The 27,913-nt window shown below is 43.8% G+C and overlaps 1 protein-coding gene across 1 annotated transcript; it reads left to right on the forward strand.

Annotated features, from left to right (window-relative positions):
* On the forward strand, nt 1-27,913 carry LOC138884258 (uncharacterized). The gene is made up of 2 exons (XM_070165332.1): nt 1-498; nt 22,075-27,913. Exon 2 carries the CDS (start codon nt 24,069-24,071, stop codon nt 25,935-25,937), a length of 1,869 nt encoding a protein of 622 aa, XP_070021433.1. The 5' UTR covers nt 1-498; nt 22,075-24,068; the 3' UTR covers nt 25,938-27,913.

Genomic DNA, 27,913 nt, shown 5'->3' on the forward strand with positions numbered 1-27,913 from the left:
AAAAAAGAGGGCTTAGACCTAGAGATATATCATAGGACCCTCCTCTTCCAAAAGGATAGAGCGTCGTTTTCCACCCAGAAACAAACCAGACCCCTCACTTCTTCGATTGAGCAGCGACCTTTCTTCTTCTTCTCTTTCGATCTCACTGACTTCTCACCCTCCATCATTGCACATCACACACACGAAAAGGGTAAAGAAAACATACTCAAATTCTGAATTTCAGATCCGAAACGATCCTAAACTCCCAAAACAGAGACAAAATCCATAAGGCAAAAAAAAAAAATTAAATTAAAGCTGGTTTTGAATTCATTCGACTGTTGCATATCTTTGGGCCTTTGAAAGCTATTCGAACTTCTGCTCTTTTACTTCAATTTTCCGAAATTTCGAGTGGATTGGAGCTGTAAGAAGTGTTGTTCTGCTTATGAGCTGGGAATTTGACTTGTAGCTGCCTTTTCTGCCTTTATTCAGCAATCTTAAGCTCAATTCATTGTTGTCAAGGTATTTGGTCTTATCATTTTAGATTTGGTATTTGGATTTCCATGAATAAAAATATGTTGCTTTCACCTCCGAATTGATAGTTGGCCTTGATTTGTGCTCATGTTCTGTTAAATGTTAGTTTGATGGGTTATGAAATGGCAACTCCTATTCTCTATGAAATCTGGCATAATTTTGGAACTCTCATGTTAGTACAGTAAAGTTGAGTTGATCTGCTCCTATTATGTAGTGTATTATTCCAACAAATGGACTTAGTTTTTTTTTTTTTTTTTAAAAAGGAGCATCAAATACTTGAGGTTTGTTTGTGTTGGTTCGATTTTTATTTAATTTTGAGCAGAAATAACTAGAGTTTGTCAAGACTTTTCCCTTCAATTCTATCCCTCTCCAATTGCTTCTTATCTCCCAGAAAAGGAATAAGGAGAAATAGTTCGAAAAGGGGAGAGTGTATGATCAGATATGGCTAGATGGATGCACACATATTCATAAAAGCTCATAGAAGTCAATATGTAAATTTTTGTTATTTGGACGATGCTTTTAGTTTTATTAATTGGGGTTTATGTAACTTTGTCCCCATGTGAGCAAAGTTATATTTTAGGGATGTTATTGTTGTGTGCTGTTTCATTAGCAGTTCTATGTGAGAAAAGACCACTGAAGTTTGAAAAATTAAGTGGCATAGTTTGACAACTTCACTTAGATACTGATTTTCGTTGCTTTTAGTTTTGTTTTTTGCATGGAAATTATACATCAGTTTTTCTCTTGTTTGGATTCATATCTCAATTGTCATGGTCCTATAATTTTATAAATTCATTCTTAAGTATCTCCACTTATTTGTTAAATTCTGCATGATGGCGGTGGAAAGTTGTAATGGTATAATTTATCATGGTTGCTTAGTTATAAATAATAAAACAGCGACAATTTATGTTTCTGTATATATAGACCTGGTATTTCCCTTTTTATTTCTGCCTTGTTCAGATAATTCGGCATTAGAAACGTCTCAATTAGTATATCTATTGTACAAATTGGTTAATTTCTTGTGCTAAAGTTGTTCTCCACAAATCTATTCCATAATTAATGGCCTCACAATAATGTCAAATTAGTTTAGAAAAATCATGAACATCGTAGCTTGCTTTATGCGCGATTAATTAACTATCGTGACTATGGGTACGGTTCCCGTGACATAGTCATGATACATAATCCCCAATTTGGGTGACCCGATCATAACAACTTTGACTAATAATAATAAAATAAATATGTCGCAAATCGCAGGTGCATTTCATGTAGCGTGGTTAGCAATGTATTCCAAAACGGCAAGTGTATGACAATCGTAACTTGTTCAAGAAATAAATTCCATAAATCCTAAAAAGTGATTTTAAATAAATAAAAGCGGTTATAAAGTTAAAAATGCACAATAAGTTTAAAACATGTAGTAAATCAGATAATTAGGCCAATTATTAATAGTTAATCGATCGTACTCGAACCACGGAACCCGGGAATGCCTAACACCTTCTTCCGGGTTAACAGAATTTCATACCTAGTTTTTCTGGTTTCGCAGACTTTTAAATAAAGTCTATTTTCCTCGATTTGGGATTTTTAAAATAAATTGGTGACTTGGGACACCATAAATTATTCCAAGTGGCGACTCTAAAATTAAATTAAATAATCCCATTTCGATTTATGTCACTTTAATTGGAAAAACTCCTTTATATCCCCCTTTCGGGTGTAAAAGGGAGGTGTGACAACTCTGACGACTCTGCTGGGGATCATAACCTAGAACTTTTAGTTCAGGGTTCAAGAATTTGAGCTTAGAATAACTGTTATACTTGGCTTTATTTATTATCTGATTTTTACATGTTTGAGCCTAATGTGCTAAATGTCACTTTTTACCGCTTTGATGTTGTTTAAACTGTATATAAATTGTTACCAAACCCTTCTTCTCTCTGAGTCTTCTAAATCTTCTGGGAAGTGCGCGCTGGCGTGACTTTTTTTCCGTTAAAGTCACACCCTAATTTAGAACGAGGATCAGATCAGTTACAAAGCCGGATGGCCTTTTGGTTACTGGTACGTTCCCCCCTCCCCCTCCCGCTCGAGTTGTCCTCTCGGGTAAGCCAGGTCTAGAACAATACACCCAGGTTTTAACCCTAGAATAACATAGCCTCATGCCGGATCCTTAGTAGGAACGCTTGTTTGCATCACGTGCATTTGACTTTGGGAACTCAACACAAGGGTTGGGTCCGTCTAGGATAGGTGTACCCAAAAATCAAAAGACCATCCTGATGCATTTTTACGTGCTACTTGAACAATTATTTGCTTCGGTTTGCATGTTGACAAGTTTCTAGGATAGGAAAGGAAAATCAAGAAAAACCAAAATTGAGGTGAAAGGGGAAATCATCCGTTTATGAAAAAACCTGGTGTTCAAAATATCTTGAAGCTCTGCCGAAATGTTTTTTAAAAAGAAGAGGAAAAGCCATTATGAAATGAGTCATATTTTTCAATTATGTCAATAACTTACCGAACTTTTTGGAAGACTTACCTGAGTCCCCAATACTTTTTGAAAGGACCTCTAGAAGTTAGCTATAAATTGGGCTTCTCTATTCGAGATAATAGATACAGGGACACCATGCAATCGTACTATCTCCTTAATATAAAGCCTTGCGTAGTCCTCTTAGGAATATGTAGTTCTAACGGGCAGTAAATGGGCTGATTTTGTAAGCCTATCAACAATCACCCATATCGAATCGAACTTATGCTGGGTACGAGGTAAGCCTACGATGAAATCCATATTGATTATTTCCCATTTCCAAGTCGGAATCTCCATAGCCTGCAATAATCCACCGGTTTTCTGATGCTCAATCTTAACTTGCTAACAGTTAGGACACTAAGCAACAAACTCCACTATATCCTTTTTCATTCCGTCCCACCAATATACTTCCCTAATATCATGATACATCTTTATCGCTCCTGGATGGATAGTTGTTCTCCACAAATCTATTCCATAATTAATGGCCTCACAATAATCTCAAATTAGTTTAGAAAAATCATTAACATCGTAGCTTGCTTTAGGTGCGATTAATTAACTATCGTGACTATGAGTACGGTTCCTGTGTCATAGTCATGGTACATAATCCCCAATTCGGGTGACCCGATCATAACAACTTTGAATTATAATAATAAAACAAACATGTCGCAAATCGCATGTGCATTTCATGTAGCGTGGTTAGCAATGTGTTCCAAAACGGCAAGTGTACGGCAATCGTAACTTGTTCAAGAAATAAATTCCATAAATCCTAAAAAGCGATTTTAAATAAATAAAAGCGGTTATAAAGTTAAAAATGCACAATAGGTTTAAAACATGTAGTAAATCAGATAATTAGGCCAATTATTAATAGTTAAGCGACCGTGCTCGAACCACGGAACTCGGGAATGCCTAACACCTTCTCCCGGGTTAACATAATTCCTTACCGAGTTTTTTTGGTTTCGCAGACTTTTAAATAAAGTCGATTTTCCTCGATTTGGGATTTTTAAAATAAATAGGTGACTTGGGACACCATAAATTATTCTAAGTGGCGACTCTGAAATTAAATAAAATAATCCTATTTCGATTTATGTCACTTTAATTAGAAAAACTCCCTTATATCCCCTTTTCGGGTGTAAAAAGGAGGTATGACAGCTCTGACACTCTGCTGGGGATCATAACCCAGAAATTTTAGTTAAGGGTTCAAGAATTCGAGCTTTGTATACGGTGAAATCGGAGGGACCAATTCCTCGTCATTAAGGTGTTTCGGGAAGTCATCTCGAGATCTCGAGGCTGCGAGGTTATGATTGAGTTCTCTCCCTCGATGTCTATTTACGCTCGACCCAACGACGATGCCAAGGATGTGGAGTTCCTGAGGCGAGCAGATAGCACTGGCAGAGCCTGGTGTCACGTCTAGTCGTCCCATCTCCATGCCTAGTATAGATGGCTAGTATGAATTTTGCCAGGCTATTGTTGTAAAGCCACTTCTTGAGACGTTGCCCCGGCATAGGAGGCGACATTTAGTGGACATTGTCGCCACACCACAAGGAATCAAAAAAGGGTATAATGCGCCAAGCCGGGGGAGGAGGGTGAGCAACGGTGTATAATCCGAGCCCCCTCTTGAGCAGCGGTGTATAATCCGAGCCCCTTCTTGAGCAGCGGTGTATAATCCAAATATTTCCTCAGGCCGGAGGGAAGCGGTCCTATGCTTCATCGTCCCGAGCCAACATAGATGACAATAACAACAACAACAACAACTACATGAAAACAACGTAATATCGCTCGACCAGAGAAGGTCCGAAAGATAGGTCGTTGCATGCCCGATATCGCCATAAAATCTTAAGGCCATGTGCCCCTAACATGGTGAATGACAAAGAATAAAGATAGCGAGAAAGAAGGAATGGATGGGTATGGAAAAATACTTGGGTAAAAGGGTGATCCCAGGAGACCCCCATTTATAGAAAGAGGGGTAACGTAATCGACGATGTTATTATTGCCCTCAAAAAACGTAACGACAGGCGCATTCAATGCGTCCATGGGAGCTGAATCGATGGCGGAATTATGGTTCTGAAGAATGAGAAACCAGCAATGCATTGAATGGTCCTGGAAAAGTGAGACGACGAAACGTTTCGATAATCATAGAAGCTTGCGTCATCAGTACGACATCATTACGGGAAGCCCGCAGAATGGGATGTCAAAATCGTTTCTTGTCACTTCTCTCTAAGAAACGTGGGGATTATATGTATATGGTGAAATCAGAGGGTCCAATTCCTCGTCATTAAGGCATTTCGGGAAGTCATCTCGAGATCCCGAGGCTACGAGGTTGCAGTCGAGTTCTCTCCCTCGATGTCCATTTACGCTCGACCCAATGACGATGCCAAGGATGGGGAGTTCCCGAGGCAAGCAGATAGCACTGGCAGAGTCTGATGTCACGTCTAGTCGTCCCATCTCCATGCCTTTACAAAATGCATTTTGTACTATATTGGGATTTTCCTCCTATATAAAGGGGATCCTTGCGTTCCAACTATTCTACACGAAATATACAAGAACTCTTTCTTTTCTATCTAACTCATTCCCTCGATATTATTGCTCATATTTATTGCTCATATTTATTGCTTTCATACTTGTTCTTCACTTATTGCTCATCATTGGCCATAAAGAGCCTCCTTTAATTATATCCTAACTGTTAGCCCCTTCTCGATTATCCCCCATAGCCCGAGCCCAGGCATCGACCTCGAGGCCCCTCATCGGTCAGTCCGGGGCCAGAATAGCTGACCCCCCAGTTCGATTATAATTCCATTTTAGCTCCCAATCCATCTTTTATCTTCACACATCTAGCATCAACTGCTTAAACAACTACCGTAAAAATAGATCATGTATTTATAGAGTCCCATCAACAAATTTAATTGTTATTAGCATTTTCACGGTAAATAGTTTGGCGCCCACCGTGGGGCTAAAAATAATAGTGATTATTTTCTAACACAAGTTATCTTTCACACTTTTCTTGTCCAAGATCTTTGATTTCAGGTCAAAATGTCTGGCTCAGTGAATAGAGTTGAGAACGACAACCTTGAAAACTACGGAGAAAACGGTGTGGCTGTTCCAATTATTGGCTCACCATTCAGAACCCCGATAACGTGCCTTGACCGATTCCAGCGGACGCGGGTTCGCAAGACGCACAGCAGGTCGACGAAACCTCACACACCGATAGGAGCATACAACATAGCGACCAACAGGAAGCCCCAAAAACCCCAGCTCGGGAAGAATGGGAAGTTAGCCTTCATGTTATTTTTGAAATGTTGCAGGCACAACAGTTGGCTATTGCTTAGATGCAAAGCTACGCTAAGACTCCCAGCACGGTAGCACCAGGGACTGCTCCCCCAGCCGAATAGATACCTGAGGGATCGAGCAATAATGGATCGATAGCTGACCCTGCCATCGTGAAAATGCTCGAATACCTCACCAAAAGGATCAAATTAGGAGAGAAATGATAGCAGCCAACAATAAGAAGGTCGAGACCTACAACTCCAGGGTCGACCAGATACCGGGCGCACCCCCGGTCCTGAAGGGTGTGGATTCAAAGAAGTTCATACAAAGGACGCTCCCCGAAGAAGCATCCCCGAAACCTATTCCAAAGAAGTTCAAAATGCCGAAACTCCCAAAGTACAACGGGACCTCAGATCCCAACGAACATGTCACTACCTATACGTGCGCAGTAAAGGGCAACGACATAAAAGACGACGAGATCGAGTCTGTCTTACTGAAGAAGTTCGGAGAAACGCTCTCGAAGGGGGCCATGATGTGGTATCACAACCTAGCTCCCAACTCCATAGATTCGTTTGCCATGCTAGCAGACTCCTTCATAAAAGCACACGATGGTGCCATCAAAGTAGCAACAAGGAAGTCCGACGTATTTAAGATTAAGCAGAGGGAGAACGAAATGCTGCGAGAATTCGTATCTCGCTTCCAAACGGAACGAATGGAACTACCCCCAATCTCCGACGATTGGGCGGTGCAGGTCTTCACTCAAGGCCTGAATGAATGAAGCTCAGTGGCTTCAAGGCAGCTGAAAGAGAATCTGATCGAGTATCCCGCCGTAACCTGGTCGGACGTCCACAACCGGTACCAGTCAAAGATCAGGGTCGAGGATGACTAGCCGGGAGCCCCCTCGGGATCAGTATATCCGAGTAGACTCTTGGCGAAGGAGTCGAAACCAAACAAAGAGAGGTATCAACCGTACCCCGAAGATAGGAGGAATGCCCCGAGACGCAATCCGCCTCGCAACGATCGATTGGTGAACCAAGGATAGAACCCTCGGGGATTAATCAACAGAGGCGGATTCGATGGGGACACAGGGCCAATGGGGGCACCTCGCCTATCAGAATACAACTTCAACGTCGATGTATCAGACATCGTTTTTGCCATCAGCAAAATCAGGGACGCCAAATAGCCCAGGCCTATACAGTCGAATCATTCACAAAGGAACTATAACTTGATATGCGAGTTTCACAACTCGCACGGACACAGAACCGATGATTTCCGGCAACTCCGGGAGGAAGTGGCCCGGCTGCTCGATAATGGACACCTTCGGGAATTCCTCAGCGACCAAGCTAAGAACCAGTCATGAGAAAGAGAAATGACTAAAAAGTACAAAGTAGACGAATCCCAACACGTCATCCACACGATCTTTTAAGACACACCCTCGGCTGTATTCAAATAAAGGACCACATCGCGTCCGCCAAATAAACGCCGAAACTCAAGAGCGCCATCGCCACTAAGGTATAATCATCCCCCCTTTTTTCTATTTTTTACTTTACGAGAACTTTTGCGCAGGACATCGACAAAAGCAGTCAAAATGCCGATCTAGCTCGAAGACCTCGAGGTTCCGAAGCGTCCGTTGTACTCTTTTCTTTCGACCGAGTTTTTATCCCAAAATGGGCTTCTACCGGCAAGGTTTTTAACGAGGCAACGTCCACGCGCTACCTAAGGAGGACCCAACAAGCGTGCGGGGCTTCTTTTGCAATCAACCCCGAACACTGGAGGGCACCCCCCTTGAGAGGTCATCCACTCGAAAGAATCAGGGAACGACAAACAAGGTTCCAATAGGAAATGATGTACCGGGCCAAACGGTCACATGAACCATGTTCGCATAAGCCGGACTCACGACAACGAAACAACATGTACTTATGCCAAACAATCAAAGAATATCTTTCGCCGAAGCATCTCATACTCTAAAGAAAATTTAGCATTTTCACAGCAAGGATCCCTCCACCGAGAACGCCCCGAAATACTTGGAGACTAGCGTCAATAACTCGGCACCCGCATGACCCCAGGGTCAAAACTCCATACTCATAAGCCCTCAACGAGGCAGCACGGAAATCACGAAACATCTCTAAAAGGAAAAAATGTACCGAACACTCGGAGACTGGCATCGCAAACTTAGAAAGCATATGAACCCAGGGTCGGAATCTCCAAGATCGTAAGCCCTCAATGAGGCAATTCCAAGCTCACGAGTAACGGCTCCCAAGCCAAAGCAAACTCGATGACTCGGAGACTGTCACCCATCGCCATTCGTTAAAAAACCCAAGGCCGTAAGACCCCAAGCGAGATGACTCAGTTTCAAAAAACTCGTACCGAGTACCAAGAATTACACCTGTAAGACCTTAACGGCATGGAAAAACCTGTAAGACCTCAACAACATGAAAAAACTATAAGACCTCAAGCAAGACATGAATCATACTTGTACCAAGTATCAACAAAACTGTATGACCTCAACCAAGACATGAATCATACTTGTACCAAGTATCAACAAAACTGTAAGACCTCAAAAGGCATGAAAATTTTGTAAGACCTTACTACAGGCATAAACTCAATCCCGAAGTTTGGGCTATATGTCGCATTTATAAGACTCCCGAAAGGGCATACCCTCGATGTAAATGCCTAAACTACTACACTCAGGATCAAAAATGGCTCTAGCCAAACATAAATAACTATGGTCATACGACTATATCAGCCGAATTAACGCGACTCGGAGACGCTCGACCGTTACTACAAAATCATAGGCCATTACTTCGAATCTACTTTGAAAATAACCAGTTAAACAAGCTACCCTCGACAAGCAAAAGAGCTTCGACCATGTCAGCTCCAAATCACAAGGCTTCGAGCTACTCAGCCTACGAGCCAAACCTTTCGAGGTGCTCGAACATCGCCACAAATGACTTGAAATCGAGGTTCTTCCCGAACCGACGACGGGTTATGCAAAATCATTTCAAAAAGTCCTTAACGGGAGGAAATCAAAGCCTACATATGCCTAAGGGCAAAGCGTAAGAGCCATTGTCGCCAGCCTAACTAAAGGGTCGCAACGACCAAAAGCGTAAGAGCCACTGTCGTCAGCTTAAAATTTGAAAGATTGAGGGTCAAAATGAGCTCGAGTCGTAACCCGATTCGGAGACCGGACCCAAAATAGTTAACTATACATGCCTAAGGGCAAAGTGTAAGAGCCATTGTCGCCAGCTTAATGAGCCTTAGGGCCACACATATAGAAGATCGCTTTGACCCAAGGCATAAGAGCCATTGTCGCCAGCCTGCACAAATACAAAACTTGAGGGTCGATTGAGCTCGAGTCGAAACCCGACTCGGAGACTGAACCCAAAATAGTTAAAATGCATATGCCCAAGGGCAAATGGTAAGGGCCATTGTTGCCGGCCTAACAAGCCTCAAGGTCGTACCACAGATTTAAAGATTTCTACTAGCTCAAAGGTCGAATCGACCTGGTTGAAATCTTGACAAACAAAAACACAGAATACACAAATTGCGTGGTTCCCCCTTATACATACAGGAGATAAAATACAAGCTCTGTTTACAACATACTGTGAAAGCTATATACACAAGAACAAGGCAGCAAGTAAATGACCCCCTTCTATGACTAAGGCCGGTCGCCCCTTCCTCGCCATCTTCAGCATCAGACAAAAGGAACTTGGCATCATACTCCTCCCATTGGGCTTGCTCGATCTTTTCCGAGAGATTAAAGCCCCTGGCGTGAATCTCCTCGAGAACTTCCCTCCGAGATTTGCACATCGCATACTCCTTGCTGCTGCTTGTACGATCAAGGGCTCTCTTCAGTTCAGCTTTAGCAACGGCAACACTCTTCAAATAGGCTGCCACTTTCTGTCCCGCCCTGGTGTTGTTCACCACAACCTCGACCCGTACATTCACCAACTCGGCCTTCGCCTTCGAAAGCTCAGATGAAAGCTTTGCGATCATATTCGCCCGTGCAGAATCATTCGCATGAACGGTCTGGATTTGCACCTCAAGAGCAGAAACTATGGCTAGAGCACTCTCTTTGGCCGCAAAATGAGTACTTACATATGCCTGTAGCTCGTTGAATTCGCGTTTGGCTCGACCAATCCCGCCCCAGAGCTGTCCCAGCTCTTCCGCCTTGTTCTCCAACTGAAATATCAAAACATCAAGCCGCCGAGATGAAAAGGGGAGTGCAAGCCAGCATGGAAAGCAGGGTACCTATTTTTCTAGGCAGATTTCATGGCTCCGGCTCCGGACCACCTCGCGCCGCAGGGAAACCAACTCGTTTTCCTTTTTCGCACAAAGAAGCTTAAGGGATTTTTCCCTTCCCAAGGCCTCCCGCAATGGGGCCTCACAGCGAAGCAGCTCGGATTTGAGCCTATCGAAGGCCTATGAAAGAAAACTAAATAAAAAAAGAAAGGCACGTGACCGGAATAATCTTACAGCGGTCAAAAACTTACCATAATGCCGAGCCGGCGAGCTTCGCCAATGGTCGAGCCAATGCCCGATGGCTTACTACCTTCAGAAGGTTGCCGATCGACCGAATCGCTTCTTCTTAACCACTAAGAAGGAGTTGCCCCACTGCAAGCTCCTTCGTACACCAGAGCATTTTTTCATTTGTCGTCGATCCTCGATCCCGAGGCCAGCAATCTCTCCTCCTCCCCCGGAGGACACGACCTCATTTCGGAAAAATCTCCGATACCTGTGGCAGTTGAGTTAATAAGCCAACACGAAAAGCGCCATTTTCAGGAAACAAAACACCGGACAGCTACCACGATGCTCCGCCTCCCATCTCCCTTTGGATATATCTCACCACCGGCGCCTATCATAAATCGAGCAAGCTGCCAGCTTATGAGACCACTCAGCCAAATTGGGGTCCTCGTTCGACGACCAATGAGTTGCTACAAACATAGAACAAAAAGATATCATTACGGAGCCTGCCTCTGATCAAAACGATGATAGTTCAGGTGAGACACTTACGTGTGAAGTTCCATTTCTCAGCAATTGGCAAAAATTCTCCAGGGATGACATCGGTCATTTGAATCCGGACGAACTAATTCATCCATCCACGGTCCTCGTCCTCTTCGCTACAGATGATAGGAGCTCGGGTGGATCAACGCTACAAAGAGATTAAACCTCGGTAGCACAATGGCCGATATAACCTCATGAGATGGCTGAGGGTAAACTCTATCCCGGCCTTATCGGCGAAATATCTCATCACCTGCACTATTTTCCAAAGGAAGGGGTGAGCCTGCGCCAAGGTAACTAGGTATCCCCGACAGAAATCAAGCACGACCCGGTCGAGGGGACCCGATGCAAAATTATGCGTGTATACGCTCAAAAACCCCTCAGCGTATGTCATGATGCTCTCATCGGGAGAAGACACTTGTAATACTGCACCTTCTCCCCATCCACAATCTTTCTTGATAATTTCGAGGTTTTCCTCTCCCACTGATGAGATGATTCTCGACACGTGCTCCCGGTGACCCGGTACATTGGGAGGCCTCCCCAACGTGATGGCTCTTCTCAAGGCAAGACACCCCGATGCTCGCTCACCGGGCACCAGCGGTGTGTCACTATCACCAACCGAATGCGGAGCATAGGAAGAATGCTCATCTCCCTGGTGGTCAGACGTCGACATAACAGTCATGGCTACGGTAGAATAAGAGGAGAAAGATGTGGATCTGATCAAAAATTTTTGAGTTGAAGCAACGGAAGAACTAACATAAAACGCCAGGCTCTATGGAAGAGATAGTCTCTCAAGGTAGCAGAATCACTATTGGAAAGGCAAGTGAATGAATATATAGGGGCAAAGCAGCAGCTGCCCGCCTACCCAAAAGGCCAATTAATTCTGGCCGCGTGAACATCACCCTCTCATAGGGAAATGTACTAACAGAATTGCCCCGGGGCCCCCTTTACCAGATTGAGCAAATGTTGCTATCTCGCGGAATTCAAGAAACAGCGAGGCCTCGGAGGCTCCTCGATATAGCCAGCACTGACCCATTAGAAGTTGTCAGTTTAACTCTGGGGCATGGCCCGATTTGAGGGTCCCAGTCACTCCAAGAGCGGATTTCGAAAGGTTAACATCAAAGGTCGAAAGTTTAAATCCGCGAAAGCAAAGGAACAAAATAAAAACGGAATGAAGAAAAGTCCCTCTTTTCACATTGCCAAAAAAATGTATCCACAAGAGACATCTTTACAAAATCCACCCCCCGGGGACTGCATACAAAAGGAAAAAGAAAGGACGCAAAACGACTTGGGGACTACTCTTCATCACCACTATATTCGCCCTCATCTGGGACAATTAAAAGCGCCAGTTCTCTCTCCAATTCGCGGGCTTCCTCGAGATCAACTGACAGGTCGATGCCCCAGGCTCCAATCTCCTCTAGGGTTTCTCTCCTCGCCTCCGCCTTAGCATGATTAATAGTCCGAGCTAGCTTCTGTTCGGCTGTTATCAATACGTCACGGTGTATTTTATGCGCCATGGCTGCATCATCCAGATAGTGGTAGCATTTCTTTCAAACTCGGACTTGGCCGCGATCAAGGCAACAACCTCCTTGCGAGCATTCTTGAGAAGATCATGGGATGATGCCAACTCCTCAATAGCTACCTCACTTTGCTTCCTCAGCCCGAGGATCTCCACGTTCAGTCGACTAATATGTGAACCATTTTACTCAACCTGCAAAAGAAAGGTAAGCTAATTTGTGTCAAAATGTGGGAGCAAAGGTCGAGTACAAACAGGGTGAGCTACCTGCGCTGTGAGATCAGCCTTTTCCCGGAGTGCTCTCTCCAAAGCAACTCGGAGCTCTCCCAATTCTTTCTCTCCTCGGGCAAAGTGAGCCTCCGAATCCCACAACATCGAGGTAAGCTTTTTACACCCCCCTTCGCGGTAAGAAAACTCCTCGTGGAGCCGAACGAGGGCATGATCATATACATCCTTGCACTGCGACATGGCGGAAAAGTTAGAAAGATGAAGAATGACGCCCAAGACTAAAAGAAATATACGAAATATAGCTATCACATGCCGCATGAATATCTCCGCTGCCTTGACAGCGCCATAAACGTCAAGACCGACACTATCGTTAACACCGTCAAAGATGTTTGCAAGGGAGCCTCCCCCTTGGAGAGGAATCCCTGCTTTAACGGCGTTCGCTTCTTGAGCGTCCCTCAATTCCCTTGATGAGACCTGAAAGCACGAGATGAAATCATTCATGTCGCCGATTTCCCCAAAAGGCAACCCTTGCTCCTGAAAAGCTCTGGGCCCCGACCCTTCAGGATCGATGGCAGTGGTCCCCAAAACGGAAACTGCTCCAAACCCGGTCGTGCGATCTGAGACCACGTTAACACCCCTCTCAAGGGTCTCCGGTCTACAGGACCAACCTGAGTCGGCCATTCCAGACTCAGCAGCCTCCGATCGAGGCACTTGCAAGGCTCCCACACTTGGCCTCGTCTTCCAGGCCAACTGGCATTCATCGTCATCCTCATCCTCGGCGCCGGGGTTTGCCCTTGAAGTTGAAGCAGAGGTCCTAGCAGCGGCTTGATGCTCGAGTGACCTGGATATCTTTGTTGTAGAAAGGTTGATAGTCGCCTTGCCTTCTTTCTTCTTTCCCTTGCCGGCTCTGAAGCCTCTGTCCCGCCACCAGGAGCGGCCTCACCTCCATATTCTCGCCAAGTCCTGCACAAACACGATAACCATAATTTGTCATCACAAGGGACGTAGGGAGAAACGCAAATCTAAGACATAGACAGCAAATAAGCTCTACCATGATTCTTGGCCACCCATCGCTCCTTGGCCAAGTCGGTCCAAGACCGAACATGATACGGGAATGCGGCGTCCAACCGTCTGATCCACCCTAGCAAGTCCGAAACTGCCTCAGGGTACCAAGCAACGGCTGCATGGAATGACAAAGAGATCATCATTCCGGGGAAAAATGAAGAAAATTACAAAACATGGTTAAGAGAGAGTCACTTACGCTGTGTGTTCCACCTCTCCGGGAAAGGCATCCTCCGAGACAGAATGATGTCCGAGGTCCTTACCCGAACGAACCTGCTCATCTATCCTCGATCCTTCCCTCGTCGATGCTCGAGAAAAATGATTTTTTGGATCGATTATGGAGCCTGATCAAACCTCGATAAAATCGAGCACTGTACAGCCTAATCAAATGGTTGAGGGTAAAAACCTTGCCCCCAACCCCTTTGGTGAAATGACGGAGCATCAATACTATCCTCCAGATAGATGGATAGATCTGACCAAGCGTGATTCGATATTTGTCACAAAAATCAAGGATAACCGGATCTATTTCCGGAGAGGAAGATTCAGGGGGATCAGCAGGACCCAAGGTTAACGGGTAGGTATACACATGAAGGAAGCCAACCTTATGGTCCGTTATATTTTCATCAGGGCCGGGAATTTTAGCCTTCACTGCCTCGCCCCATCGGCAGTTTGTCTTCACTGTTTCGATGTTGGTCACGACATTAATGTATCGGGACATATGTTCACATCGGCCCGGTGTGGATGAAGTGGCATCGACGGTAAAATCTTTTGACATGTCAAACTTGGAGGGAGTGCACTGTTCCAAGGTGAGTAACACTTTGGCTTTCTCCTTGGACGATCGAGATGAAGATGCAACTTCATTTCGTCAAGGAACCATTCTTGAAGTCCTGGCCATAGCAATGCTAAAATTTCCTCCAGAAAGCAAGATGGAAGAGTTTAAAAGAAGAAGGGTATGGACTCATGAATTTGAAGATGCTACGAAGATGAGTATTATCAAACAATCGATGTATTTATAGGAACCGCTTGGGCAGCGGAAAGGACGAGCCAATAGCAGTTCGTGGGTTCCTCGATAATTGCATTTGATGGCAACCCTCGCGGGGTTTTTTGGGACATAGCATTTAATGCTCTTATAGGTTGACGTCACGGCAATGATGCTCTCGGAACGACGACTCAAAATTGTTTCCTATTACTTCATTCCAGGAAATGCGGAGACTATCTATATACGGTAAAATTGGGGGTCCAATTCCTCGTCATTAAGGTGTTTCGGGAAGTCATCACGAGATCTCGAGGCTGCGAGGTTGCGGTCGAGTTCTCTCCCTCGGCATCCATTTACGCTCAACCCAACAACGATGCCAAGGATGGGGAGTTCCCGAGGCGAGTAAATAGTACTGGCATAGCCTGGTGTCACGTCTAGTCGTCCCATCTCTATGCCTTTACAATTAATGCATTTTGTACTATGTTGGGATTCCCCTCCCATATAAAGGGGATCCTTGCCATTTTGTAGGCCGACTGTTGCTCCAACTATTCTACGCGAAATATACAAGAACTCTTTCTTTTCTCTCTAACTCATTCCCTCGATATTATTGCTCGTATTTATTGCCTTCATACTTGTTCTTCACTTATTGCTCGTCATTGTCCATAAAGAGCCTCCTTTAATTATATCCAAACTGTTAGCCCCTTCCCGATTATCCCCCAAAGCTCGAGCCCGAGCCCAGGCATCGACCTCGAGGCCCCTCATCGGTTAGTCCGGGGCTAGAATAGCTAACCCCTCGGTTCGATTATAATTCCATTTTAGTTTGCAGTCCATCTTTTATCTTCACACATATAGCATCAACTGCTTAAACAACTAGCATAAAAATAGATCACGTATTTTTATAGTTTCGTCAACAAATTTAATTGTTTTTACCATTTTCATGGTAAACAAGCTTAGAATAACTGTTATACTTGGCTTTATTTATTATCTGATTTTTACATGTTTGAGTCTAATGTGCTAAATGCCGCTTTTTACCACTTTGATATTGTTTGAACTGTATATAAGTTGTTACGAAACCCTTCTTCTCTCTGAGTCTTCTAAATCTTCTAGGAAGTGCACGCTGGCGTGACTTCTTTTTAGTTAGAGTCACACCCTAATTTAGAACGAGAATCAGATCAGTTACAAAGCCGGATGACCTTTTGGTTATCGGTACGTTGCCCTCCCTCGTCTCCAGTTGTCCGTTCGGGTAAGTCAGGTCTAGAACAATACAACCAGGTTTTAACCCTAGAATAACATAGCATCATGCTGGATCCCTAGTAGGAATGCTTGTTTGCATCACGTGCATTTAACTTTAGGTATTCAACACAAGGGTCGTGTCCGTCTAGGACAGGTGTACCCAAAAATCAAAAGACCATCGTAATGCATTTTTATGTGCTACTTGAACAATTATTTGCTTCGGTTTGCATGTTGACCGGTTTCTAGGATAGGGAAGGAAAATCAAGAAAAACCAAAATTGAGGTGAGGGAGGAAATCATCCGTTTATAAAAAAAAATTGGTGTTCAAAATAACACGCAACTCTGTCGAATTTTTTTTAAAAAGAAGAGGAAAAGCCATTTCGAAATGAGTCATATTTTTTAAATATATCAAAAACTTACCGAACTTTTTGGAAGACTTACCTGAGTCCCCAATACTTTTTGGAAAGACCTCCAGAAGTTAGCTATAAATTGAGCTTCTCTCTCCGAGATAATAGATACAGGGACACCATGCAGTCGTACTATCTCCTTAATATAAAGCCTTGTGTAGTCCTCTAAGGAATATGTAGTTCTAACTGGCAGAAAATGGGCTGACTTTATAAGCCTATCACCAATCACCCATATCGAATCGAACTTATGCTGGGTACGAGGTAAGTCTACGATGAAATCCATATTGATTACTTCCCATTTCCAAGTCGGAATCTCCATAGCCTGCAATAATCCACCGGGTTTCTGATGCTCAATCTTAACTTGCTAACAATTAGGACACTGAGCAACAAACTCCGCTATATCCTTTTTCATTCCATCCCACCAATATACTTCCCTGATATCATGATACATCTTTGGCGCTCCTGGATGGATAGAATAACGAGGTAGTGAGTTTCCCCCATAACCTGCCGACGTAGCCCTGCAACATTAGGTACACATAATCGTCCTCGATATCCGAGGACTCTATCTTCTGTAATCTCAAACGGTGTCTTCTCTTTCTGAGAGGTGGTATCCCTATAATGAGCTAACACAGGATCCTCGTACTGGCGTTCCTTCACTTCAGTTACTAACGAGGATGTTGATGTATCCTGAATAGTAATTCCAATATCACTTGAGTCTAGTAACTGATTTCCAAGACTAGCTAGCTGATGAATCTCATGGGCTATTCCCCTCTTCTCTGGCTGTAAATATGACAGGCTACCCATCAGTCTACGACTGAGGGCATCGGTTACCACGTTCTCTTTCCTTGGATGGTATAAAATATCAACATCATAGTCTTTATGTAGCTCCAACCATCTTCTTTGATGTAAATTCAATTCCTTTTGCCTGAAGATATACTGGAGGCTCTATGATCTGTATAGATGTCAACATGAATACCATACAAGTAGTGCCTCCACATTTTCAGTGCATGAATCACCGCGACTAACTCTAAATCGTGTGTCGGGTAGTTCTTCTCGTGTTTTCTTAGTTGTCTAGAAGCATAAGCTACAACCTTACCATGATGCATCAGCACACAACCCATCCAACGCCTAAAGCGTCTCAATAGATAACATAACCATCGGTCCCTTCTGGAGCGCTAGAACCAATGCTAAGGTTAATCTGTCCTTCAATGCCTGGAAACTTTGTTCGCAAGCATTAGTCCATTGAAACTTTGCTCCCTTCTGAGTTAACTTTGTTAAAGATGCTGAAAGGGAAGAAAATCCCTCCACAAATCACTTGTAATAACCTGCCAAACTGAGAAAGCTACAAACCTCCACCAGTGTCGTGGGTCTAGGCCAATTCTTTACTTCCTCAATCTTTTGTGTATCAACCCAAATACCTTCACTCGAAATGATATGCCAAAGGAAAACTACAGAGTTCAACCAAAATTCACATTTAGAGAATTTGCATACAACTTTCCTTTTTATAGAACTCTGAGCATAGTACGAAAATGATCTAAAAAGGGCCTGAACACACGGTTCATCAAATCCATGAATACTGTTGGAGCATTGGTCAAGCCGAACGACATAACACGAAACTTAAAGTGCCCATATTTGGTCCTGAATGTTGTCTTCGGAATATCTTCCTCCTTAACCCTTACCTGATGGTACCCGGACCTCAAGTCTATTTTTGAAAAAAACTTGGCACCTTGCAACTGATCAAATAAATTGTCAATCCTCTGGAGTGAGTACTTATTCTTGATCGTCACCTTATCCAACTGTCTATAATCAATACACATTTGTAAGGAACCATCTTTCTTCCTTACAAATAACACAGGTGCCCCCCGCGGTGATGTACCAGGCTTGATAAAGCCTTTTTCAAGCAAGTTCTTTAGTTGTTCCTTTAACTCTTTCAGTTCTGCGGGGGCCATTCTATTGGGTAGAATGGATATTGGATGAGTACCTGGTAGTAGGCCAATAGCAAACTCAATTTCTCGCTCTGGTGGAAGACCTGGAAGCTCATCGAGAAAAACATTGGGAAAATCACTAACCGCAGGGATGGACTAAATGGTTGGTGACTCTACTTCCACATCCTGAACCCAAATTAAGTGATAAATATAGCCCTTTCTATTCATCTTCCTTGCCTTGAGATAGGAAATAAATCTTCCTCTCGGCGACGCTGTATTACCTTTCCACTCCAAAACAGGCTCCCCTAGAAATTGAAATCGGACTATCTTTGATCTACAATCAATGTTGGCATGACAAGAAACCAACCAATCCATACCTATTATAACATCAAATTCTACCATATCTAACTCGATTAGATCCGCTATGGTAGATCGACTATGAACTACTATTATACAACCCATATATACTCTCTTAGCAATTACTGAATCCCCAATAGGTGGACATCTCAAAAGGTTTACCAATTCAGGTTTTATTCCAAACTTACTAGCAATCAACGGATTAACGTATGATAAGGTGGAACCTGGGTCAATCAGTGCATATACATCATATGAGGAGACTGATAATATACCTGTAACAACATCAAGCGATGACTCCTGGTCCTGTCGTCCTGCCAACGTATAAATGTGGTTCTGAGGACTGCTTGAGGTAGATGCTCTACCTCTACCTCTACCACGACTCATTGGTACTTGTGGACCTTTCCCCGGGGGCGTACTAATGATGACGAACCAACTACATATCCCACTGGCTGAGACATGCTTGCATCACCTCTCGTCGGACAATCCCTCACAACATTGCCCGATAACCACAAGTATAACAAACACCCAATCCCATACGGCACTGCCCTGTATGTTGCTTACCACATTGAGCACATCATGGCAAGGGCGGCCTCATCTGACTTGACTCACCCCTATACTGAGAACCTGAGGCCCTGAAATTCTGACCAGACCCTGAATATGTGGAACGATCAAATCTCTTACTGTCAAACTGAGGGGGTGCGCTAGCCGATGGCTGGGCTGGATATCTTGGGTACTGTTGTCTCTGACCACCTCAAAAATCACCTGAAGAACCCGAAGACCTTGCTCTCTTATTCTGGGCCCTATCATGCTCACGATTGACTCTCTATTTCTGCTTACGCTCCTCTCAATGTCCGACGGAAGTGAGATCGACGTACAATCATTAAGCAAGTGCGGCTCTAATCCCATCACGAACCGGTGAACCCGATCCTCCATCTTAGACACAATAGTGGGAGCATACCTAGCCAATGAATCAAACTAAAGACTATACTCCCGAACACTCATGTTACCTTGCCGAAGGGTCAAGAACCTATCAACTCTGGCCCGTCTAAGCTCTGATGGTAGATAATGACGAAGAAAAGCTTCTGTAAACTCCTGCCATACTGATGGAGGGGCATCCTCACCTCTGGACAATTCCCAAGACTCACACCAAGTAATAGCAACATCGCGGAGTCTATAGGAGGCTAGCTCAACTGACTCAGTTGTAGTGGCTTTCATTACCCTTAATGTCCTCTACATTCTATCAATAAATACTTGAGGGTCCTCATTTGGATCTGCCCCAGTGAATACCGGAGGATCTAAATTAATGAAGTCACGAACCCTCGCATTGACGGACCTATCTGCATGACCAATAACTATTTCCTGCGCCGAGCCTGCGCGGCTACTAATCGGGTTAATAGTTGAATAACATCTCTCATCTCCTGACCGGTGCATCTGGCTTAGGAGCTAGACGTACAAGGGCAGGAGCTGGTGATAAGTAGGGATTTTAACGAGTTTCATGCTCCTTCTTGCCTATGCTTTGATTATAAATTGTTACAAAATACTCCCTAAAGGCTCATAAGTTGTGCTTGATTGTAGGTTAGATCGACAAAGTGACGAAATGTCAAGAATGGCTCAAAAGGAGTGAAACTTGCTCAAGTATCAAAGACAAAGTAAACTGAGGGCAAACAAGCCAAGTACGGACCGCACAAAGTCGAATGCGGTCGCACTAGGTGATTCAGAGAGAAGGCAAAACCAGGCTTCAGGCAACGCAGCCGCAGTACGCATTGCGCGGTGAAGGTTCCGCGGTCGCACTACCTTTTTGTGCGGTCCGCGGAAGATAGATTCAGAGAGATGGAAAATGCCAAAGTTCAAGCCAAGTGGTCTGCGGTCATGATTGTGCGGACCGCGCCAGATGCCTCCGCGTTCGCGGTCCATTCTTCGCGGTCCGCGGAGCCCAAGTTCAGAGAGCCCTGAATTGAAGTCCAAGAGCCTAGCGCGGCCGCGGTCCATTTTGTGAGGCCCGCGCTGAACCCGCAGGGGTATTTTTGTCTAGTTTTTTCAACCTAGTATAAATAGAACATTTTACCATTTTTAGGTTATCTGATATGTCTAGAACTGAGCTGCGCTCGTGGGAACATCATCTGTAGCCATTTTTGGCATCTTAGCTTCAAATTAATGATAGATTCTTGTATTTTAATTTAGCATTTAATTAATATGCATTGTTCTTCATCTATTTCTCTATTTTCTCCTTCAAGCATGAGTAGCTAAACCCATTAGCTAGGGTTGTGGCTCAACCTTAGTATGGGTAATTGATGGGTATTGTCATCTATTGTTAGATTGACTATGTGTGTTTGTTATTTGGGTCAATTTTATGATTTAATCTATGAATTGGTGGTTGCAAACACTGGTTTGTGCTAAGTTGACTGGGCTCTTCTTAAGAAAGAGAGCCTAAGTCTCCAAAATTGACCCAACAAGGAATTGGGATGGACTTAAGAGAATTAATAGTCCCAATTAAAGGGATAAACCTCGAGAGAGTAATTACTCAACTTGAACCCTAGTTGATTGAGCTAATTTGCCTACCCATTTGGTCTCGAGAGAGTCAATTGGGCAAAATCACTCTCTCTGCCGAGAGGTGTGAGAGTGGGTAAAATTGTGCAACGGTTATAGCATAAGCCCCTATTATGTCAATCGAACCTTAGTAACATCGTCAATTAGCCACCTTGGTAATGTCACGACCCTAGTGCCCTTCTTCCCATTAGATACAACTTAGCAATTATCTCGTAGCATAATCTAGTTTCAATTAATAGTTTGATAATAGTAGTTTATAATCAAAAACCCAAAAATGTATGGAAGTGACATTTGGAACAATTACACAACTCTAGTCTAGATAGATACTCGAATCCATTCCTAGCTTCCTATGGAAATCGATCCCGACCCTCATATCGGGTAAAAGTTATTGCGACCCTCTCTTCCTACTTTTTAGTAGTGTGGAGTTGGCTGCAATCACTTTTTGGCGCCGTTGTCGGGGAGCTAACGATTTTGGCTATCTATTTAGTTAGTTTTGTGTATTGTTCTTCTTTCCTTCTTTGTTACTTACTTGTTTGTGTCATTACTCAGGTACCAACATGGCTTTAAACAACGCTAGTGATCCTCTTGGAAACGTGATTGCGGGGGATGAGGTAGATGATCTTGAGCAAGATGAGGTGCCTCTTGCACCTCAAGGTCAACGAAGAGGTCGGAATGCCAATGCTAATCCAAATGACAATATTCCAGACCCTTCTCTGGTTCCTCCAAGAGTGGCTCCCAGAGTATTACCGAACCAGGTCTACGCAAGTGCTATTGTCCCACCCCGAATCCGGGCGGACAACTTTCAGATAACCAATGTGATATTGACCTTACTTGAGCAGCGTGGGTACTTCACGGGCACTGCAAATCAAAATGCCTACAAACATCTCAAGGGGTTCGTAGATACATGCTGGGGGAGCAAACAGACGAATGTGTCCGAGGATGCGTTGAGATTGAGACTTTTCCCATTCTCACTTCGGGGAAAGGCATTGGATTGGCTCTAGTTACTCCAATCATTCCATCACTACTTGGGATGAGTTGGCGGATAAGTTTATCGCCAAATTCTTCTCTCCTAGTCATATAGAGGCACTTCGAGATGAAATATTAGCCTTCAAGCAAGAGCCAAAGGAACCTTTGCATGAGATTTGGGAGCGGTATAGAACAATGGTGAAGGAGTGCCCAAATAATGATATGATCGAGGCCATGATCCAACAAACCTTCTACCGGGGCATAAATACTATAAATCAATGCATTGTTAACCAATTGGCCGGGGGCAATTTTATGAAACTTTCTTATGAGGAGGCATGTGATGTACTTGATGAAATGGTGGACACTTTTTCAGCATGGCAGAGAAGAGCAAATGTTCCTCAAGGTGACCCTACGGTTATCCATTTGCGCAAGGAATTACATGATCATGGGTAAGCGATAGCTGAGCTTACCAATACGATGAATCAATTGGCTAAGGCACAGTTGCAACAAGTTCAAAATCCTCGCCAAGTGAATGTCATGGAGGGTGTTAGTATGCTTGTCAACAAGAGAAGGCAAAGTAGGCAACCAAATCAAGGAAATTCTGAGCAATTTGTTGATGAATATGATGGGTGTCAAAATGATTGTTATGATGACCAAAGTGAAGAGGTACAATTTGTCAACAACTATCAAGGCAACAGAGGCAACTCTTCAAACCAACAGTGGCGACCCAAGGAAATTGGGGCAATCAACAACAAAGTGGTGGTAATTGGAACAACAACAACCGAAACAACAATTGGGGTAATCAAAACAACAACCAAGGCAATTGGAATGGAAATAACAACAATTGGGGCAACTACAACAATCAAGGCGGGTGGAACAACAATGGAAACCAAGGCAACCGGGGGCAAGGCTTTCAAAGGCCCCCAATGTACCAACAACCGAACAATCCACCCCCTTTCCCTTCTCAAGGTCCTAGTTCTTCTGGTAATGATATGAGCAAAATTGAAATGATGTTCGAGCAGATGATGAAGAGGAATGCGGATTCCGATGCACAGTTGGCTTCTCACAACACCTCTATCCGAAATTTGGAGGTGCAATTAGGCCAAATCTCTCAGTCATTGAATACTCGCCCGAAGGGGTGCTCTACCAAGTGATACGGTAGTGAACCCGAAGGGTGGAAATAACAATCATGTGATGGCGGTTACAACAAGAAGTGGAGAGGCGGTGATGTGGATGTCTCTAAGCAAAAGCAAGTCGTGGATGATGACGTTGAGTTGCAAGAGGACGAAATCCCTTTGGTAGTTGAAGATGTGGTTGATGAAAATGTGAACAATGAAGTGAGGATTGATATTGAAGAAGTTGAGGTGGAAACCCCAAATGATATGAACCCGTCTAGGGAACACATAATTGACATGCCGGAGCCGGTTGTGCCAAAAGCCAAGACTCCTCTACCAAGGCCACCTCCACCTTATCCTCAAAGGCTCGCAAAGCAGAAGAATGATAATCAGTTTAAAAAGTTCATTGACATGGTGAAGAGCTTATCTATTAATGTGCCTCTGGTGTAGGCACTTGAACAAATGCCGGGTTATGCAAAATTCACGAAAGACTTGGTTACAAAGAAGCGTTCTATGGATTGTGAAACTATAAAGATGACTCACCAAGTTAGTGCTATAGTGCATTCAATGGCCCTGAAGCTTGAAGATCTTTATGCTTTCACCATTCCTTGTACCATTGAGAGTGTGGATTTTGCCAAAGCTCTTTGTGACTTGGGAGCTAGTATCAATTTGATGCCCTACTCGGTTTTCAAAACTTTGGGTATCGGGCAACCTAGGCCAACTTCAATGAGACTTCAAATGACGGATCGATCGATGAAGCGACCTTTGGGCATTATTGATGATGTATTGGTCCGGGTGGACAAATTCATATTGCCTGCCGACTTTGTGATTTTGGATTGTGAGGTGGACTATGAGGTTCCTATTATCTTGGGCAGACCTTTCGTTGCAACTGGGAAGACATTGGTTGATGTTGAAGCGGGTGAGCTCACTTTCCGAGTGGGAGATGAAAATGTCGTTTTCAACGTTTGCAAATCTATGAAGCAACCCAATAGCACCGAGGTGTGCTCATTTGTAGACCTTGTCACAGCAGTAATTGTGGATGATACCAGTGCTATGATCAACGTGGAAGATCCTCTTGAAGTAGTGCTCTTGAACATGGATGTCAATGATGATGCTAGTAGAGTGGAGTGTGCGAATGCCCTACATGGGATGATCTCTTATTCTTATGAGCTGAGGAAATTATCTTTGGATTTTGAAAATCGGAAAACTCCACCAACAAAGCCATTAATTGAGGAGCCACCGGTGTTGGAGTTGAAGCCACTTCCTCTACACCTCAGGTATGAATTCTTGGGTTCAAATTCTACTTTACCAGTTATTCTTTCTTCTTACCTTACTAACATGCAGGTTGATGCCACTTTGGCGGTGCTTCAAAAGCGAAAAAGGGCAATTGGATGGACTCTAGCTGACATTCGGGGAATAAGCCCCGCATTTTGCATGCACAAAATCATCTTGGAGGAGGATGCAAATCCTTCCTTGGAGAATCAAAGAAGATTAAATGAGGCGATGCAAGAAGTGGTGAAGAAAGAGGTTATCAAGTGGTTAGACGTCGGTGTGGTTTATCCTATTTCTGACAGTTCTTGGACTTCTCCGGTGCAATGTGTGCCGAAGAAGGGTGGTATGACTGTGGTAACCAATGACAACACTGAACTCATTCCTACTCGCACGGTCAACGGGTGGAGAGTATGTATGGATTACCGGAAGCTAAACAAGGTCACCCAAAAAGATCATTTCCTATTGCCATTCCTTGACCAAATGCTAGATCGTCTTGACGGGCGTGCTTTCTATTGCTTTTTGGATGGTTACTTGGGGTACAATCAAATTTTAATTGCCCTGGAGGACCAAGAGAAGACAACTTTTACATGTCCTTATGGCACATTCGCTTTCTCTCGAATGCCGTTCGGATTGTGTAATGCTCCGACGACCTTCCAACGTTGCATGATGGCTATTTTAACCGACATGGTGGAAGATACCTTGGAGGTTTTCATGGATAATTTCAGCGTGGTTGGGGATTCTTTTGATGAGTGTCTGAAAAATTTGGATAGAGTATTGGCCCGGTGTGAAGACACAAACCTCGTACTCAATTGGGAAAAATGTCATTTCATGGTTGAAGAGGGTATAGTGTTGGGTCACAAAATCTGGAAGCGAGGAATTGAGGTTGACAAAGCCAAGATAGAGGTGATTTCAAGGCTTCCTCCCCCTATTTCTGTCAAAGGGGTGAGGAGTTTTCTTGGGCACATGGGTTTTTTACCGGAGGTTCATAAAAGATTTTTCCAAAGTGGTACACCCTTTGTCCAAGTTGCTAGAAAAAGATGCAAAGTTTTTGTTCGATGAGAGTTGTATGCAAGCATTTGAGCTTCTCAAGCTCAAAGTTAACTTCTACCCCCATCATTACCGCACCAAATTGGAGCTTGCCTTTCGAGCTCATGTGCGATGCTAGTGACGTTGCGGTTGGGGCTGTTTTGGGCCAAAAGATCAACAAGATGTTTCATCCGGTGTACTACGCAAGCAAGACCATGAATAAGGTTCAAAGGAACTATACAATCACCGAGAAAGAGTTGTTGGCTATTGTGTTTGCTATGGAAAAGTTTCGACCTTATCTTATGGGGGCCAAAGTTATAGTGCACACCAATCATGCCGCCCTTAGGTACTTGATGACAAAGAAAGACTCCAAGGCAAGATTGTATGAGATGGGTGCTACTACTCCAAGAGTTTGATCTAGAATTTGTGGACCAGAAAGGTAGTGAGAATCAAGTGGCGGACTACTTGTCCCGTTTGGAGGAGGAGGGGAGGCCTTGTGATGGCCTTGAGATAAATGATTCATTTCCTGACGAACAACTCCTGGCGGTGTCAATGAATGATATGTCATAAGTTTGCCGATGTTGCTAATTACCTTGTGACTGGAATAATCCCGTATGAGCTCTCTTCTAACCAAAGGAAGAAGCTCAAGCGGGATAGCTTGGATTTTTATTGGGATGAGCCATACTTGTTCAAGATTTGCACGGATGGTGTGATTCGTAGATGTGTCCCGGAGGAAGAACAATTGACTATCTTGGAGGCTTGCCATTCTTCACCCTATGGTGGCTATCATGGTGGGGTGAAGACCGCCTCGAAAGTTCTTAGTTGTGGATTCTATTGGCCCACCTTGTTTAAAGATGCAGGCGAGTTTGTGAAGAGGTGTGACGATTGCCAAAGAGCGGGCAGAATTTCAGAAAGGGATGAGATGCCTTTCAATACGATTCTAGAAGTGGATATCTTTGATGTTTGGGGCATCGATTTCATGGGTCCATTTGTTAGCTCTTGTGGGAATACTTACATTCTCGTGGCGGTTGATTTTGTCTCAAAATGGGTTGAAGTCGTGGCTTTGTCTAACAATGAAGCCTGGAGTGTTGTGGCATTTCTTAAAAAGAGCATCTTCATAAGGTTTAGCATTCCTCATGCGATTATCAGTGATGGGGGTTCTCACTTTTACAACAAGGCTTTCGACATGTTGCTTTCCAAGTACGATGTCAATCATAAGGTTTCTACCCCATATTATCCTCAAGCTAGTGGTCAAGTGGAAGTCTCCAACATAGAAATTAAGAGCATCTTGTCAAATCTGTCAATGCTAATAGGACCGATTGGTCGAAAAAGTAGGATGACGCTCTATGGGCTTATCGGACGTCTTACAAAACTCCAATTGGGATGTCTCCATATCGGTTGGTGTTTGGAAAAGCTTATCATCTTCCGGTTGAGTTAGAGCACTAGGCCATGTGGGCTTTGAGGAAGTTGAATTTGGAATGGGATGTTGCTGCAAATCTTCGTGTTGAACAATTCAATGAGCTCGATAAGTTTAGATTCCATGCCTACTCAAGTTCATCCTTGTATAAAGACAAAATGAAGTGCCTTCACAACAAATATGCTCGGGGTAAAGAGTTCAAGGTTGGAGATATGGTTCTCTTATTCAATTCCCGGTTACGTTTGTTTCCGGGTAAGCTCAAGTCAAAGTAGAGTGGGCCATTTGAAGTTGTGTTCGTGACCCCATTTGGTGCTCTTGATCTAAGGAACAAAAATGATGAAGTTTCAGAGTTAATGGGCACCGGGTCAAGCATTATCTTGAAAAATTTGATGACAGCCATGTGGTGACACTTCTTCTTCTAAAGTGATGTGACGGTAACATGCGTCGTGCCGCGACGTTAAATCAAGCGCTAATTGGGAGGCAACCCATGTCTTTTTCTTCTTGTTTTCTTTGATTTTCTTTGTAGTTTAGGTTTGATTTTGGACTAATTGGTTGTGAGATGTTGCAGGGATCGTGTTGATGCAGTGCAAAA

The sequence above is a fragment of the Nicotiana sylvestris genome, chromosome 12 (genome assembly GCF_000393655.2).
Source record: "Nicotiana sylvestris chromosome 12, ASM39365v2, whole genome shotgun sequence".
Taxonomy (NCBI): Eukaryota; Viridiplantae; Streptophyta; class Magnoliopsida; order Solanales; family Solanaceae; genus Nicotiana; species Nicotiana sylvestris.